The sequence below is a fragment of the Octodon degus genome, unplaced genomic scaffold (genome assembly GCF_000260255.1).
Source record: "Octodon degus isolate 3935 unplaced genomic scaffold, OctDeg1.0 scaffold00212, whole genome shotgun sequence".
Lineage (NCBI taxonomy): Eukaryota > Metazoa > Chordata > Mammalia > Rodentia > Octodontidae > Octodon > Octodon degus.
The window spans coordinates 3,672,710-3,690,464 of record NW_004524788.1 but is presented as its reverse complement, the minus strand read 5'-3'; the positions used below and the strand labels follow the sequence as shown (position 1 = coordinate 3,690,464).

Sequence of the window (17,755 nt, the reverse complement as noted above, 5' to 3'; positions counted from 1 at the left end):
TTCTCCAGGGTTTTTTTTTTTTTTTTTTTTGTTAATTTTGTTGGATTTCTGTTATTGTGTTTATTTGGGGTACTGAGGATTAAATTCAGGGCCTCAGCCATGTAAATCATACACTCTGTTAGCTATTTTACTTCCCCATCTCAAATGTAAATAGCTTTATTTCCTACCAATCAGAAGTGCAAGATATTAGAGAAGTTACAGCAGGACACTAAAGTACTTGCCCAGCATTTGAAAGACCCTAAGGCCAGCACTGAGAAAACAAAAGAATCTTCTCAAAAGAAAATATCAAAGAAACAAAAGGCATAAATATTAAGAAATGGAGATGACCAAAAAGTCTATTTCCTCTTTTAATACAGTACATTCTGGAACATCATATGAAAGTAATCCTGTTAACCATTAAGTACTAAACTAGTACAGGCAACACAATCACAAATATTTAAGTTTGAAGCTGACTCATAAAAATCTAAAATATTTCATGCTGTAGGGTTTCAAGATAACCATCAACTTAACGCCTTCCTCTGCTTCAATCATGTTATTCCGAAACCAATATTAAAAATATTTTTACCTACTTTTGGAAAGGGTGACTTAGATATCAGTGAATACAGAAAAGCATACACAATTGGATTTTAACGTATCATCATTCCTGCAGCTGATCTTGGATTTACTTTGTCAGTGGTTAAGCACCTATCATAACCTACTACACTAAAATAAATACATAGCATATATGTTTATGAAAAGAGGTGTCTTAAAGTCTGAACTATTATCCTTTTCAGGGAATATTAAAACTGTTAAATGAAAATCTACTTGAAAATTGATCATAACTACAAAACTGTTAAATTTTCTAAGAATCTTAGCTTAAATCCTAGTTTCTAGTGGCCTTAAATAATTAAATCTCTTTTCAAACCAGCAATAAGTACTATAATATAAAATGAAAACTTATTTTTTGGTGGTGGTGGTACTGGAGATTGAACTCAGGGCTTCATGCATGCTAAGCATGTGCTCTACCACTGAGCTGCAACCTAGGCCTAAAATCAAAAATTGTTAAGTTATGAGCACGGAAAGTCAGTAAATTTAGGCCAAAGATTTTTAACCATACATTCATAGGCACTGACTTCTAATTCATCTGAAGCAAAGATATTTTAGTTACTCTTTTTAACTGAATAGAAACGGAAGAAGCACAGAACAGCCCATTTCATAGATACCAGGTTACAACTTTTCAGAAATACCCCGTTTTAAGTAATGTATTGAACATCATTAAGAATATGTAATCTACATCATTCCAATTAAGATATGTTACCAAAATAATCACTACAAATATTGCAGAATATCAAATTCTTGACCATAGTTTGATAATGCTGAAAAGAAAGAAAAGGACTCTATAAAACAAGCACACTCACACACAAACAAAAATCAGAAAGTACACCACACCACCCCCATCTTCCAGTTCTGAAGAACACTAGAGAAGTCCAACCCTGTGAATTATACGAAGAACAGCAAATATTAAACTACCTCGGTATTTATGCTGCTGTACCTCCACTTTTAAAATATGCATCTCAGCTCCCCAGATACCATCATCCACAGAAACCAAGCAGCTATCCAACAGACTTTCAGTGTCACCATTTATTATTTATAGTGTTAAATGGGGGAAGTGGCTCTGATGTCACCAACCCTACCCAGTGGAATCACTGACTCAATAAACATTTTCACACTGGAGAAAATTTGGCTAGGAAAACATTCCGCTAGGTTAAGTAAATTCTTTCACCTTTCCTCTCAACTCTGGAGTGAAGTTGTTACTGTGCTAGCGGAGATACAAAGAAACTTGTCAGGGTTTCCACAGGAAAAAACCTGTGAATGTCCATTTGCTGAGGCAAAGACTTCCTCTCAACTCTCCAGAGCCTAGTGTGATCTCCCCAGCGTTCAAATTGGCAGGTAATACCCATCATATTTTATTTCTTCTACCAAGTCATTCACTCGTTAACAAACCCTTCACTTCTACTTGCCACTCTCTCATAGACTCAGTCCTGTTTCTAAAAAATTCCTCCTGGCCACAGTCATAAAGAGGAAAGATATTGGAGGCATCCGTGGAACAGGGCTGCGAGCCTGGCTACCAATGGTTTCCAACTAGAAACGGATGGGGATTGAGGGGAATCCCTTCATTTTTCTTTCTTTCTTTCTTTTTTTTTTTTTTTTTTTTCTTCCTTTTTTTAAAGAACTGGTGGCAGTGATGAGCACGACTTTCTCTTTCTCCCCATTTCTTGAAGCAGCTCTGGAAAACGTAAAGTTATGGTTTCCCTTTCCTGGGGGATGGAATCCTGACTACCTGGAGCCTTGCTATGCAAACAACCCTCACCGCTGGGTAGGAAACCCCTTTGTCCGAGAAGCCTGACACCACAGGGCCCGGGAAAGAGGCCCCTTATCCGTCACAGCTTCAAAACCGAGAGCTCCCCCAGACCCGAGCCCTGAAGGGCCTAACTGGGCATCCACACAGTCAAAGGTTGGGGAGAAGGTGCTGAGACCCCTCCTGGGAAGCAGAGGCCCAGGCAGCCCTATCCGATCTCCTCCGTACGCCCTCCCACCACCATCTCTTTGGCCAGAATGGGGCTTGGAAGCGCGGTGCGGGCCTGGGCCGGAGAAATACTGGGGCGGGGGGACGAAGGGGCGAGGGGGTGGAGGGGCTCCCCCTCCTAGATAAGGAAGAGGAGATGCTACAGTAAGGATGACCTAGGGCTGCGGCACAACTGTGCGAGGGTCGTCCGAAGAATGGGCCCGGAGACGGGAAGGGAGGGAGCAATCCGATGGGCATGGAGGGGGCCGGGCTGAAGCTGGCCTGAGATCTCGAGGGATCAGCAGGAACCGCGCCGGGCCCAAAGCCAAGGAAGGCGGGGGGCGCGAGCCTGGGCCGCGGCGGCCAGGAAGGGCCCTGGCTGGCCTCGCGCGGGACGCTGAGGTGGGCAGGCCCGGCCGGGGCCGGGCGGACGGAAGAACGGACGGTCCAGCGGGCCGCACTCACCATAAGCTCGATGGTCTTATCCTCAATCACCGAGTCGGGCTCCATGGCGGCCCCGGCGGCCCCGCCTCGCTCTCCCCACGCAGCAGCGAACGGCCCGGGCGGAGGAGGCGACAGCGGAGGCGGCAGAGGAGGAGGTGGCTCTCGCACCCACTCTAGCTGCCAGCCCGCCCGGGCCGCCGGCAGCTCCGCCCTCCCCCTCGGCGAACGCAGTACGCAGAGCAAGGACTACAACTCCCAGCGGGCGCTGCGAGCCCCGCAGGGCGTTGTGGGAACACAAAGCGGATCCCGGATCCCTCTCTGTTTGCAGCCCGAAATTGAATTCTGAGCCGAATGGAGCCGTGGACTGTAAATCCTGCGCGTGTGGACCTGAAAATTTACGGGTTTGCCTAGATTAAGGCCTCAGAACTACCACGACTACAAGTCCCAAAAAGCCTTGCGCGCTGGATCTTTTTTCCGGCTCTTTTTTCCTGACTTCCGGACAGCCCTCTGCTGCTTATACCGGGACGGAAACTCGAAGACAACTCCTCACTTGACAGAGATCTTGCGTATGCGACCAATTTCTGCACATGCGCTGTTGGTGTCTGCAGCGCCAACTCTACGCCGAGGTGGCGGCCGGGCTGTTTGCTAGTGTTTCCTGTGGCTGGAGCAGATGATGTAGACCGGCGATAGGTGCGTTAGAGACAGAGTCCTGAGGTTTGAGTATGAGAGGACAGCGAGCCAGAGAAAAACTTGAGCAAGGGAGAAGGGTCTAAGAAGTTGGACATCCCAGGAGAAGGGGATTTGGAGATTTTGTTGGAAAGAGGCAGTGTATGGAGATGTGCTGTTTGTATGCCACATGAACTAGGAGGAGCTGAATCTATTTTTTAACCATCCAGCCTCTACTGGGTACAAAGTACTGAGAATCAGAAAGGACCCTGTCTTCATAGAGTTTAATTCCGATAGGGGGTAGAGAGTGGGAGGCATTAAGCAGAAGAGTAACAGTGCTAAGAAGGAACTCTGCCTTCAACTCTGAATTTTACCAGCTCAGTATCCTCTAACAAAAATCCACCAGCAGTAGCACACTGGTAGTTGAGTTTAATAAGCTGAGTTTGTTACTAGTTGCAGTGAGAAAAAAGAAAAAAAAAAAAAAGCGCACTATGAGGAATTGCAGTGCATCTCAAGGTAACAGCTGTTAGGTGAAATGAAGTATGGTGTCGAACAGGTATAATCCCAGCGTTCTGGAAGGTGATCCAGAATTGCAAGTTAAAGTCCCCCTGGGTCACTGAAGGGGCCTGGAGGTGTAGCTCAGTGTGAAGGCCTTGAGTTCAACTTTGGGGGGGGGGGGAAGGGATTGTCAGGTGATTTGGGAGAGGTTTTAGGAAGCACAAATACCTCTCTGGAGACCATGTCATCCAATGGAGACATCTATATGATTGGACATCTCAATAAATCCTATCTGAAAGAAGGGAATACTACATTGAGGTTAGTGCTATATTTGGTAAAGAAGCAGCCCCTGGTATTAGCCTGATTAGTACTTTTTCATTTTTTGTGGTTAGGACAGTATTCATGTTTTATTTGAGTTCAGACATGGTTATAAATTCTTGGTTTTGTCTGGATCCATTATGGTCACAGAATGGTCTTATATGATATTGATGTTCTGTGGAACTCTTTCTGTTCTACAGGAGAACACGAGGCCTAGCTCTAAGGGCCAAGCTTTTGTCTAGTGACATTAAGAGCTGGCTGATTTCACCAGGCCAGCTTCCAGATGTCAGAGGCTGCTCTCCTCTAAAGTGTTTTTGCATTCTCTGTATCTGTAAAGTGAAGTGACTGGATGACCTAGAAATCTTTGCCGTTTTCAAGGCCATGTTATTACAGCTATCTGTACACGATCAGAACGCAGTGTAAGTTCCCTGAAGATACTTTGAAATTTCATAGTCTTTATGAAGTGCTTTTTACCAGGAAACCTGGAGAAATACAATAGGAAGAAAGAATGGAAAGTTATTGCCACTAATGTGCTATCTAAATTTCTCCACATTCCTCTCCATATCTAAACCTCAATAATAAAACAAGGTTGGGATAAATGACCTTTGTTTCAGTTACCTATTGCAGCATGACAAACCACCCTTAGACTTAGCATCTTAGAATAACAATAGTTTATTATTTTTTACAATTGTGTGGGTGGCTCAGCTGGGCCCACATGGTGTGATCTGAGGTAACACATGGGGCTGCATTCAGCTGGGAACTCATTCAAAAATGATTTCTCATCCTCCAGGACCTCTCTTTCCACAAGGCTTGTCTGCCTCTTCATAGTGGTTTGAAAGAGGGCAAGCATCAGTGAACAAGTGCTTATCAATCGCTTGACTGTCTCACTCTTGCTAATGGCCTATTGGCTGAGGCAAGTCATGAAGCCAAGCCTATAGTGTGGCAAGGTTCTGTAGAAGGCTATAAATACAGAGGCATGGTTCATTCCAAGACTAAAAGTCCCAGCACCTGCCACAAGGCATAGCGTGTAGGACACAGGTAGGAATCACCATCTTAATATGAGCCCCCCCCCATGTGTATGTTTGTCTCATGCTATCTTTCTATTGTTTTAAAATTTAACAGTTTTGGGGGCCTGGCCCTAGCTCAGGCCTTTAAGTGGCTGCTTCCACAAAGCTGTCAGCCTCAGGTTGCTGGAGTTCGAACCTCACACCTCTCCAGCTGGCCAAAAGTGCCCTGAAGGCATTCGAGGAACAAAAAAAAAAAAAAAATTTAACAGTTTCATGGGAGGGTGTTGAGACACTCTTGCTATGTAGTTCAGACTGGCCTTGACCTCACTATGTATCCCAGCTCCTCCTGCCTCAGTCTCCCTAGTGTTAGAGTTACAGGCATGTGCCACCACAGTTTCACATTTTAAAATCTGCATTTCCAGCTTCTCTTACAAAATTAGAATGTCTGACTTGGATCTACATGGCAACAATATGCAGTAATTAAAGAGCAGCTACTTTTTCTTTCAACCCAGGACCTCATACAACTTAGGCAAGTTGCAGCAAATGACATCTAACTTGCAAGTCTCCTGCCTCAGTCTCCCAAATAATTGAACTCACAGGTGTGAAGCCCATGATGCCAGCTACAACTGTTTTTTATTTTGGGGGTGGGGGTTGTGGCCTGCTCAGCCCACCCTGGGGGCGGGGCTAGTGTGGCATGTGGTGCCGGGGATTGAACCCTGGTCCCTGCGCTTTTGCCTAAGATTGCTTAAGCAGATGCTTTAGACCACTGAGCTATCTCTCTGGCCCTTATTTTATTTTTATATATATTTGGTTCAGGGTCTTACTACGCAGCTCAGACTCCTAATGATCCTCCTGTTTTCAGCTTCCCCAGTGCTGGGATCACAGGCATGTGTCACCATGCCTGGACTTAGTCCAGGCCCAGGGGCAGGGCTGGTTTGGAAAGTGGTACCCAGGATCAAACCGTGGTCCCTGTGCTTAACTAAGCAGGCCCTTAGCCTGCTGAAGTATCTCGCCAGCCTTTGCAACTGTTCTCTTTTGTATTTTTTATTTTATTTATTTTTTTTTTAGGGAAGTGTGTTCAGGGTCTCACTACTAGACTGGACTCATAATGATCCGCCTGTTTACAGCCTCCCGAGAGTTAGGATTACAGGCCCGCACCACCACACCCAGTCTCAATTGCCATCTCAGCATGCCCCCAGGGGTGCGGGGCTGGCACAGCAGGCCCGGAGATCAAACCCCTGGCCACTGCACCTACTTGCAGGCGCTTTAATCTGCTGAGCTATTTGGCCGACCCCTGTCTTCTTTATATGAGACATGTGCTTTATAATTTTTCATGGTCCCGTTACTCCCAGTTGTCTTATATCAGTGTCTTAGTCTATTTGCTGTTGCTATAACAGAATATATGAGCCTGGCTAATATGTAAAGAAAAGAGGCATATCTAGTTTATGATTCTGGCAGTCTAAGAGCACAGTGTCATTTGTGTGGAATCTTGTAAGGGCCTTCCTGTTGGATTATGATATAAAAGAGGGCTGTCATTTAGTGAGAAATAGCAAGCCAGAGAGGGCTTCCTTTAATAACAAAGCCATTGCCTCAGTGACCTCACTAATCCAATAATCCACATTCAAGTTGATCCAAGTATTAGGGCAGAGTCCTTCAGACCCAAACATCTTTCTTTGTTTTTTTTTTTTTTTTGGTGTATGCACATAACGTACTTTACCCAGTCACCTCTTAACACTGTCACCTGGCCCCACCTCTTAGCAGCTCACAGTGGTAATTCAGTTTTACTGTGAGTTTTGGTAGAAACATTAAAACCATAGCAGTCTGTATACTTCTCTCATCTAAATTTCATGCCCAACCCATATAGATATCTAAGTTTGCAGCTCTGGTCATTGGAACTATGGTGATTAACTTAAGGTTTCTGCCCTTTTATTAGAATCGTATCCCAGGGCCAGGGAGATGGCTCGATAGAATAAGCACCTCCCTGGCAAGCACAAGGGCCTGAGTTCAATCCCTGGTTCTTAAAAAAAAAAAAAAAAAAAAAAAAAAAAAAGATCATATCCCCCTTAAGAGAAAAAAAAAAATGCTAACATTATTGAATGAGAAACCAGAAGCTCAGCGGTATTAACTGACCCTGTTTACACCAGCGTCTGGTAGATGCCTAGGGTTCCCACTACTTGCAATACAGCAGGATTGCAAGTATAGGGGGATTCTGAGCAACTTAGTGAGATATTATCTCAAACAAGCAAAAAAGTGCCAGTGACATAGCACAAGGGTATAATGGTTGTCTAGCATGCATGAGGTCCTTAATTCAACCCCTAGGACAGCAAATCAAAAAAAAAATCATGTTTGTAGTAGAAGCCTTACTTCAGTAGAAGCTGAGCCAAAGTTTATTTCCTCACTCTAGCCACTTCTCAGACAAGTACTTAGACACACAGTTATCTTATAGTTTCAAGCTTGATACCAGATGGTCATCAGATTTGGTCATAGTCAAAGACAGAAGTTTCAGAATCTGTACACCAAGTTTTGCAACATACACTAACAATGAAGTCATACTGTACCGATCCATGTTCCTTATAGCAGGTCCCAGAGGTCCTGATATGTTGCAGGATTATTTAGATATTATGAATGGAGAGCAGTGTGTATGCCATGTGTATAAGGCAGCAGCCCAGGGGACTTAGGGCAGCACTCCAGAATCAACTATCTGAATTTCTCCAACAGCATCTATGTGTGCCTGTAATCAATTCATAGCGTCTTGGCTCCAAACCCACACTTCTTTGCCATGCTTTGAGATACTGAAGGAAGACCCTGTGAATACGTCTTCTCTGCAAGCTGGCACTGACTCACTTCATCAATAGACACCACTAGGGGGGCTGGAGAGATGGCTCAGTGGTCTAAAGCACCTACTTAGAACAAGCTTAGCAAAGCATCGGGGACCGCGGTTCAATACCCCAGCACCACATGCCAGCCAGCCCCGCCCCCTGGTGGGCTGAGCTGGCCACACACACACACCACTCTCTCTCTCTCTCTCTCTCTCTCTCTCTCTCTCTCTCTCTCTCTCTCTCTCAAAAAAAAAAAAAAAAAAATAGACACCACTAGGAACACAGAAGAATGAAGGGGCTTCTGGTCCTGGCTCCAGTGTACTTTTTTTTTGCCTTCTTGCTTTTGTGACCCACGGCAGCAAAGAATTTGTAGAATTGTCCCTCTGACATGCATACATACATTCTTTCTCTCTCTCTCTCTCTCACACACACACACACACACACACACACACACACACACACAAAGGTGGCTGGTAGGTTTACTGAGTTCAGTGGTTTCTCAGTGGTCAGTTTTTGTCCTGTTTACCAGCCCCAGATGTAGCATCTCTGCATACTTCAACCTTCAGTGGGCCATGACCACCCTCTCTCTAGGAAGGTCCAAATCTTAGCCTAAGGGTGTTTTAAAAGGGGACTCTTTTTAAGATTGTTCCTTCCTCTTTGGGTATTGTGCCTCAACCCTGAAATTATAAGTTGTTCCCTATAACTGTTATTTACACTTGTCTTTACCTTCTTTTTCATCCCCTATAATTTGTGTGTGTGTGTGTGTGTGTGTGTGTGTGTTTGGGGATGTGGGGCTTTGTGTTAGGGTTTGAACCCAAGGGCTGTCTACCACTCACCTGTATCCCCAGGCCTTTTTGAGACAGGGTCTTACTAAATTGTTTATGCTGGGCTTCAACTGACAGTCCTCCTGCATCAGCCCCTGAAGCAGTTGGGATTACATGAATACGCCACCATGCCAAGCATTAATAATTATTTATATTAAATCTTCCTGAAAAATAATATGGTGGAAGTGATGATATGTAAGTGCTAAGATTAGACCATATGAGATATGTGGACTCTTTCTGTCTTTGTTCCTGCAATGAGCTACTATGCCATGAGGATAATCAAGCAGCACTATAGAAAGGCCCAGATGGTAGGGAAGCAAGGCTACCTGCTCACAACTGACATAGGGAAGTGATACTCCCGACCTGTTCTGGATGAGTTCGTGTTCTCTAAAACCGAAGAATGAATTTTAGGAACAAACAGAGGTTGAGGGTAAAACTTTTTTGGAAAGAAAAGCTTCTGTCAGAGAGGGACAGAAGGGGGTCCCGAGCGGGTTGTCCCGGAAGCTGTCTCCTTCAGGTTATTTTTATAGGGCAAAATCATGCAGGGCTAAGGTAGAGAAGAAGAGGTCTTGCTTAGGTGGATGCGGGGTGGGACAAAACTATGGTCAACTAATGGGATTACAAGCACCATTGCTCAGGTAAAATTGATTATGCCCAGGACCAAATGGGATAGCAAGTCATGTAGTAATGTTGCAGGCAGCCGAGTTAGACAGAAATATTATAGGCAGTAAGAAAGGGTCAGATCCTCAAGGAGACAAGATGGAAGACAAGGTGACTTTGCAATTTGGAAGAGACAGACACTCCCATGTGGGCCACACCTCAAGACCAAGACAAAAAGAGGAGGCACAGCTACATACTTCCCTAGGGATGGGCATTAGGGATTGATATACTAAAGAGTATCAGTCAACTTGAAAGAGCCCAAATGAGTCACTAGCCCAACCCCCAACAGGAAGAGACTCTGTTCCCTGTTCACGCCCGCTTGCTATGTGACTCGCTTTCCCATTTGATACTGGATTTAATCAGTTTTACCTGAGCAATGGTGCTTGTAATCCCATTGGTTGGCCATAGTTTTGTCCCACCTCATGCCCACTTAAGGGGGTTCCCCTTCTTTCCACCTTAGCCCCCTATGGTTTTACGCTATAAAAGTCCCTGGAAGAGACAGCTTCCTGGGGAACTACTGCTCAGTGTCCCCTCCTGTCCCTCTCTCCGGACAGGAGCTTTCTTTCTCTCAATAAATACATTCTGCTCATAACCTCCGTTTGTTCCTAAAATTCATTCTTCAGTTTTAGAGAACACGAACTCGTACAGGTCAGGTCCAGAGATCATTTTTCTCTATATCATTTGGAGGTTCCCTATATCTTTTGGAGGTCACCCACCAGAGACCAGTTTTTCTCCCTGTATCAGTAGGGGGGCATGAATATAAAACAGGACCTTATCTGGTGGCCTTCAGACAATGATTCTTTCTGAGTAATGAGCAATCCTGTAGGCCAAACCTTTAGGGAGGTTAGCATTTGTTTGATCTTTAGGTCTGGGTCATCATCATCTCCTTTGAGGGCCTGACCCTGTGTGACTACCTCTAATATTTCTATCTAACTCAGCTGCATGCAACACAACCATGCTTAACTTTTCAGGCCTCCAACTGAGCCAGCTCCCTCCGCCCCATCCAGCCCTCATATGACCACAGCCCCATTCAGCACTTGTACTGGTCATGCTCATCACCTCCCCATTACTGCAACAAACACCTGAGATAACAAGCCTACAAAGAGAAAAGGTAGATTTTAGCCTGTGAGATCAGTTGGCCCTCCTGTTTTCAGAGCTGTGACAATGTCAGGGAGTGCATGGTGGAGCAGAGCTGCTCACTTCAGGGAGGCCACGAATCAGAGACACCAGGACCTCACCATCCCCTTCACATGTATGGGCCCAGCAACCTAAGCCCTCCCACTAAGCCCCACTCTTAAAGGTTTCACTATTTCCCAGTAGCACCAGGCTAGCGACCAGACCGCTAACACATGGGCCTCAAGGGACACTCCATGTCCAAACGATGCCAGCATTCTTGCCTCCGAGAGACTTAAAGCAGGAACTAGCCACCTAAGCCATTCCGAGATTCCCAACCTGCAGAGATAGTGTGAGATAATGCTAGGAAGACTTTGTGTCTCCCTTTCTTACGAATATGTTGAAGGTATTCATAAGGGTGATATATTAATGTAGTGTGTTTTGAACTGTGGTGGATATTCTGAGTTCAGATACATTGTTTGGAAGGATAATTATGCTGAGGTTTTACTTTGTTCATTTCCAAGTAACAATTTATGGACTCTTTCTCCCTCTTTGTGCCCAATGCAGGATCAATTTAAGTAACTTGTTATGGTTTGTGTCTGGATGTCCCCAAAAAGCTTCCTGCAGTCATGGAGGGGCTGTTTTTCCAAGGTGGCTGAATCTAGAGTTTGTGATTGGTTCATTGCCTAGTGCTGGGATTGGGCGCGTCAGTCGTAAACCTGCTCTGTGGTCAGTAGTCTGCATATAAGGAAGAAAAAGTGGTGCTCCTCCCTGTTTGCTCCTGTTGCTTTTGGTACCTTTCTTTTCTATGAAATGTTGGCCCTCTACCAGGCCACCCTTCCTTGGAGCCAGCTGATCATGGACTGGAGCCTGTACAAACTATGAGGTGAAATTAATCTTCCTCCCCTTAATTTTGGGCATTGGGTATTTTGTCCGAACAATGAGAAAAGTAACAGAGATTGGTACCAGGAGAGTGGGTTGCTGTTGTGTTTGGCTGGCCACGTTTAAGAGCCTTGGGAATTAATCTGGAAATATTCTGAGAGACTGGCTGAAGAGGTAGGCCCCATATGCTGTACACTATGGGCAACTCTGGTCAGAGCTTGGAAAGTCAAGAGTACTGAAGGGAATGCTTCCGGTTAAGATGAGGCTCACAGGGGCCGGGGAGATGGCTCAGTAGGATAAGCGCTTTCCTGGCAAGTGCAAGGGCCTGAGTTCAACCCCTGGTTCAAAAAAAAAATGAGGCTCAGGAGGCCTCTCAAGAAGGGCTGCGTGACTGCTGCATCCCAGGTGGAACATGTTGTACCTTGGCAGGAAGTTGGTCTGCATTTTGCTTGTGTTTAGCGATGATCTTGCCTGGTAACAGAAAAACCTTGCCTAGTTTCAGTGCAGCTGGGATGATGGCAGGGTTACTGTTGAGAGCTTCTGGCCAGATCTATGTTGGAAATTAAGAGCCAGCAAGGTGATTTGAAGCATTTGGCCACAGGGAAGGCTCCGGTGGAGCTGTGGGTTTCAAGAATGACACAGGAGAAAGTGGTTGTTGGGAAGAAGCAGGACTATGGGGAAATGATCCAAAGCCTTTCATCTGAAGTGTATTTGAAATCCAGGAGATTCCTATTTTTTAGTGTTGCCGTGCCCTGTTAAAAGTTAATGGGGTCGGGGCCGGGGAGATGGCTCAGTGGAATAAGTGCTTCCCTGGCAAGCGCAAGGGCTTGAGTTCAATCCCCAGTTCCACAAAAAAAAAAAAGTTAATGGGGTCATGTCCGCATCTTGTACAGCAATTAACCACTAGGAAGAATGTATGCAATGTGTTAATTATTGAAACTGTCCTACCAATTTGATTTAAAACTCTCTCATTGCTATTTGTTTCTCAATAAAATTATGAAAAAAAATAAATCAGTAGCTTTACAAAAATACAAAAAAGTTAATGGGGAAGAAAAAAAAAGTTAATGGGAAGTTAGGATTTGTGATAGTAATGGGATTCTTTTTTTTTTTTTTGGTGAAACTGGAGATTGAACTCAGGCTGTTGTGCTTGCCAGGCAGGTGCTTGTTCTATCTCCGCAGCCTCTAGTAAAAGGATTTTAATGTAGCTTTTAGATATGTTTGTAATCAGGTCAAGGTATTGTGATTTTTACCTTGAATTTTGATCCGTTTGAATATTTTGCTTTGGGTGTGGAAATGAATGCAGTAAGAATGGTGTATATGTAATTGTTACATTATTGTAAATCTGAATAGACCCAAATATGTGAACTTTGCCCAAATCTGCCACAGAAGACTATGGTTTAAGGAACTGTGTCTGGATTATCAAATTCACCAGGGGTGGATTGTGGTAGATTGACAGCTGGCGGGCAACTTGTAACACCCAGCTGACCTGAATCATCATGGTGCTGGATGTGGAAGGCCCACCTGAGGACTGTTGCCAACAGCATAAAAAGAACTAAAGGGGAAGAGGGTGCGCCATTGATTCTCCTGGAGAAGCTTGTCAGGCAAGTTTTCCTGACATGGACTGGGCTGTTCTCATTAGTGGAGGAGCTTGGGTCCTTACTGTCCTTAAGGATGACTGCCGTTCTCCTTCAGAGAGCTCTGGTCCTTATTTTGAGCATTGCTTCCTGGCTCCAGTGCAGATCCCTCAGCCTTCTGGCACAGATCCTTCATCCCACTGGCACAGACTTTTGAGCTTCTGTCACTGACCTTGGGGCCTTTCCAGCACAGATCCTTGATACAGACTTGCATGGGACATTGTTATCGACTGTAGGCCTCCAGCTGGACTCATGCAGGACATTGGCATGGGATCCAGGCCCTGAGCTGGATTCTTTGGGTCTCTAGTGCATGGGCAAATCTCCTGTATTCTTTTGCATTTGACACTTTGGGTGAATATTATAAAAATAATACTATTTATTATAATAGGATTTATAATTTTACAACCTTATAAAATTATCCTGTCTATCCTGTTTATTTATATTGACTCATTATGAGGCTCAGGCTGGACTTGAGCTCACTTCGTAGCCCCGGCTGGTATCGCACTCACAAGATCTTCCTCCTTATCCTACTTAAATTATGAGTCCTGTATTCTTTCCCTTGCAAACCCTGACTAGAACATAACTTAATCTTTTCCAAATTTCATTAGAAATGTATTCTTAGTTCCAGGTCCAGTGGATATTTTTCTAAATTCTGTCTAGTCTTTTTTTTTTAAATCTTTTATTTATTTATTTATTTTATGTGTGTGTGTGTGTGTGGCCAGCTCAGCCCGCCTGGGGGCGGGGCTGGCTGGCATGTGGTGCTGGGGGATTGAACCGTGGTCCCTGTGCTTTGCTGAGCTTGTTCTAAGTAGGTGCTTTAGACCACTGAGCCATCTCACCAGCCCTCTGTCTAGTCTTGCTGCTAGTTGTAAGAGCTTATTTCTGGCTGGTCCTTTTTTTGTTTCTCCAGCTACCATCAGTAATGGTAGCCTTTCTATTTCGAAGATCGCACAGTTGAGAAATCTGGCTTAATGGACCGTAGTTCCTCTCAGCTGCAGCCTTTGTGCTGGCTTGTCCCTCTCTGGCTTATCCTGGAGCGCAGAGGAGGAGATGATGCTTACAACTGGGGCCCAAGGGAGCCAATGAAAAGAATTCTCTAACCTTGATGTGTTTCCTCAAGCCTCTTCTGAAAGTGCAAACCTTATCCCAACTATGGCAAGTGGCTTCTCTCCAAATCTTTGTGGCACTTTCACATCAGTCCATTTGGAGTAATTGCCACTTTTTTGTATGATGCTGGTAATGGGACCAGAGGTGCCCTTCAACTGAGCTCCTGCTGAGTTACATCCCCAACACCTCCCCCATTTTTGTTTTTCAGTACTATAGATTTAACCCATGACTTCTGCTACATTCCTGGTCCTTTTTCTTTTTCTCTTCTTCAGGTTGTTTTGTTTTGTTTTGTTTTGAGACGGGATCTCACAAAATTGCTTATCTCTCAGGCTGGGCTTGAACTTTGGATCTTCCTGCCCCAGCCTCCCAGAGTGCTGAGATTACAGGTGTTATAGTTTGTGTATAGATGTCCTCCCAAAGCCTCCTGCAGTCATGGGGAGGGGCTTCTGGAGTTTTTGATCCATTAGGGTGTGGATGCTGCACCTGCCCTGAGGCAGGTAATTTACATTACAATATGACGGGAGAGAGCCTAGCTAGCTGCCAGAGCTGCAGCCACTCCCTTAACTCTCTGCTTTTTGCCTCTGCTTTGTGAGGTTGCTCTTCTACTACGTGCTGCTCTGCCTTGGAGCCAGCTGAACATGGACTGAAACCTTCAGTAACTGAGCTAAATAAACCTTTCCTTTCTTCATTTTGCATGTGTGTGTGTGTAGTATTGGGGATTGGACCCAGGGCCTGTGGACTGAGCTACATCTCAGCCCTTCTTAGTTTACTTTTTATTGTGAAACAAGTTCTTATTAAATCACTTGGTTGCTCAGGCTGGGCTTGAACTTGGGATCCTCCTGCTTAGTCTCCCAGAGTGCTGACATTACAGATGTAATCCACCATGCCCAGTCCTTTTTCTTTTCTTTTTTTTTTTTTAAATTTTGTGACTCAGTCTTGCTAAATTGCCCAGGTTGGGCTCAAACTTGCCATCCTTCTGCTTCATTCTCCTAAGTGTCTTGTATCACTGTTGTGCAACATCACACCTGGCGTAATGGCTTCCTGAAATGGTGTCTGTCTGTGTCTCTCTCTCCCTCCCTCCCTCCCTCCCTCCCTCTTTCCTTCCTTCCATTTTTTAAGTCCAAGCTGCCCTCAAACTTGTGGCAATTTTCCTGCCTCAGCCCTCCCAAGTGCTGAAATTACTGAGTCCACCACACCCATCTTGAAATGCTTCTATGTGTGTAAGTCAAGAACCTGCTCTGCCCAGGTATAGTGGTACATACCTGTAATCCCAGCACTCAGAAGGAGTTTTGTGGGTTGGAGGCCAGTCTGAGCAATTTAGCAAGTCCATGTCTCAAGACAAAATAAAACAAAAGGACTACAAATGTAGTTCAGTGTACAAGCTCTGGATTCAGTCCCTAATACTGAAAAAGAAAAAAAAAAAAAAAAGCCTTCTGTTGGTGTGGGCAAGTAGTCGAAGCCTCCATTTATTTGGGGTGCTTGTTTGGAACCTGTCCAATGATAAACTGTATCTTACCATCTTTCCCAGGCTGGCAGAAGTTGTCCCACTTCAGCCACCCAACAGGCATGTACCCCTTTGACCGGTGTTGAGAGATCTTGAGGGAGGCAGCATGTCTTTTCCAGGACATCTGCCTCAGCTCAGGTCTCTGCATAGTTTTTGAAAGGAGGGGGCTGATTAATTTTTTTAAAATAGAGGGGCAAATAAGGAGAGAGTGAGTCACTGCTACCTGCTCAGGGTGTTCTAGTGGATCTAAAAGGTACTTGTTCTTAAAAGCATCTTGGCTAGATATCCCCCTCTCAAGTCTCGGGTTCCACACCTTCCCCTCTCATAGGCTGACTTTACTGAAGGACCTACAGAGAGCCAAAAGTTAGCCATCGTTGAAGCTGTGCTATTACAGTACAGCCCTGTGCCTGGTCTTCCACTCAACCTACTTTCCTGCTGCAGCGGATGACAGTCCTTTTACATTTTTATTTTACTGTAAACTGACAGTTTGTAATTGTATATATTTATGGAATGTAAAGTCACTATGATTTATGAATACAACATGGACTACTAATTAAATGAAACTATATCTACCACGTATATTAAAAATACTTTTATTAAAATGTTTGCGTAATATAATAGCAGCGTTCATTTTGGGGACTGTACATCTATGTAACATATCTCAGTCATTTTCAAATCCTTTATGCCCCGTTCTTCTCAAACTGCCTTTCCTATCTCCAGAAAGTCTGCCTTTTTGTTTCCTACCATCTCTTTTATTTTACTCTTTTATTATATTTTACTTTTCTCCAACAACAGAAACCATCCAGTTCACTTTTGGGTTTTTAGATTGATTTTTTAATTTTCTGAAAAAGTAAGAGAAAATGACATAACAAAATAATAAGAGACTTAACAAAAGTTCTTGTAGTGTCTATCGGTATGTTCAAAAAGTTACTCAGGAGTACAAGACACAGGCCAAAAAGTTTTTATGTGGAAGAAATAAACAGAGAATAATGCAGCACTTTCTTTTCACTGAACTAAGACAAATTTTGTACTTTTTTGATAGTATTGCATTCCTCGCCCCCCAGCGTCATTCTGTTCTCTGCTGCTCTGAGTTCAGTTGTTTTAGATTCCATGTGTAAGAAAACCTGCGGTGTTCATCTTTCCATCCTCATCTCACTTAGCACCGTGTTCTCCAGTGCCACATGTGTTGTCTCAAATGAAAGAATCTGCTTGGTTTTTAAGGCGGCACAGAATTGCACTGAGTGCCGCTGCGTGTCTGTCTTTTGACATTCGTCTGTTGAGGGACGCTGAGGTTGCTTCCATAGCTTGGTGACTATAAACAGTGTGGCAGTAAGGGTAGATGTGCAGATGTCTTGGACACATTGATTTCAAACTTGGGGTAAATGCCCAGAAGTGGGATTACTAGATCAATGATAGTCTTTTTAAACACTGCTCCAGATATCTGACTTTCACGTGTTGCCTTAAATTGGTAACTGTCTGACCAGAACCTATTCTTTCTCTTCTGTAAAATCAGTAATGCCCACCAACAATAAACAATTCTGCAGTCCTTTAAATTATTGCTTCCTCTGTATTGCAAAAGCTAGCGCAGCTCCTTTCAACTGCGCCCAATTATTTATTTATTTATTTATTTATTTGTGTGTGTGTATGTGTGTGGCCAGCTCAGCCCACCAGGGGGCGGGGCTGGCTGGCATGTGGTGCTGGGGGATTGAACCGCGGTCCCTGTGCTTTGCTAAG

At 44.4% G+C, this 17,755-nt stretch overlaps 1 protein-coding gene across 1 annotated transcript in view; it reads right to left on the bottom strand.

Annotated features, from left to right (window-relative positions):
- Nucleotides 1–3,237, bottom strand: part of Fbxw11 (F-box and WD repeat domain containing 11) — a 165,103-nt gene extending 161,866 nt beyond the window's left edge. The window contains exon 1 of the mRNA XM_023705048.1: nt 3,011–3,237. Coding sequence (XP_023560816.1) covers nt 3,011–3,055 — 45 coding nt within the window. The 5' untranslated portion in view covers nt 3,056–3,237. The remainder of the gene's footprint in view (nt 1–3,010) is intronic.
- Nucleotides 3,238–17,755: the final 14,518 nt, after the last annotated feature.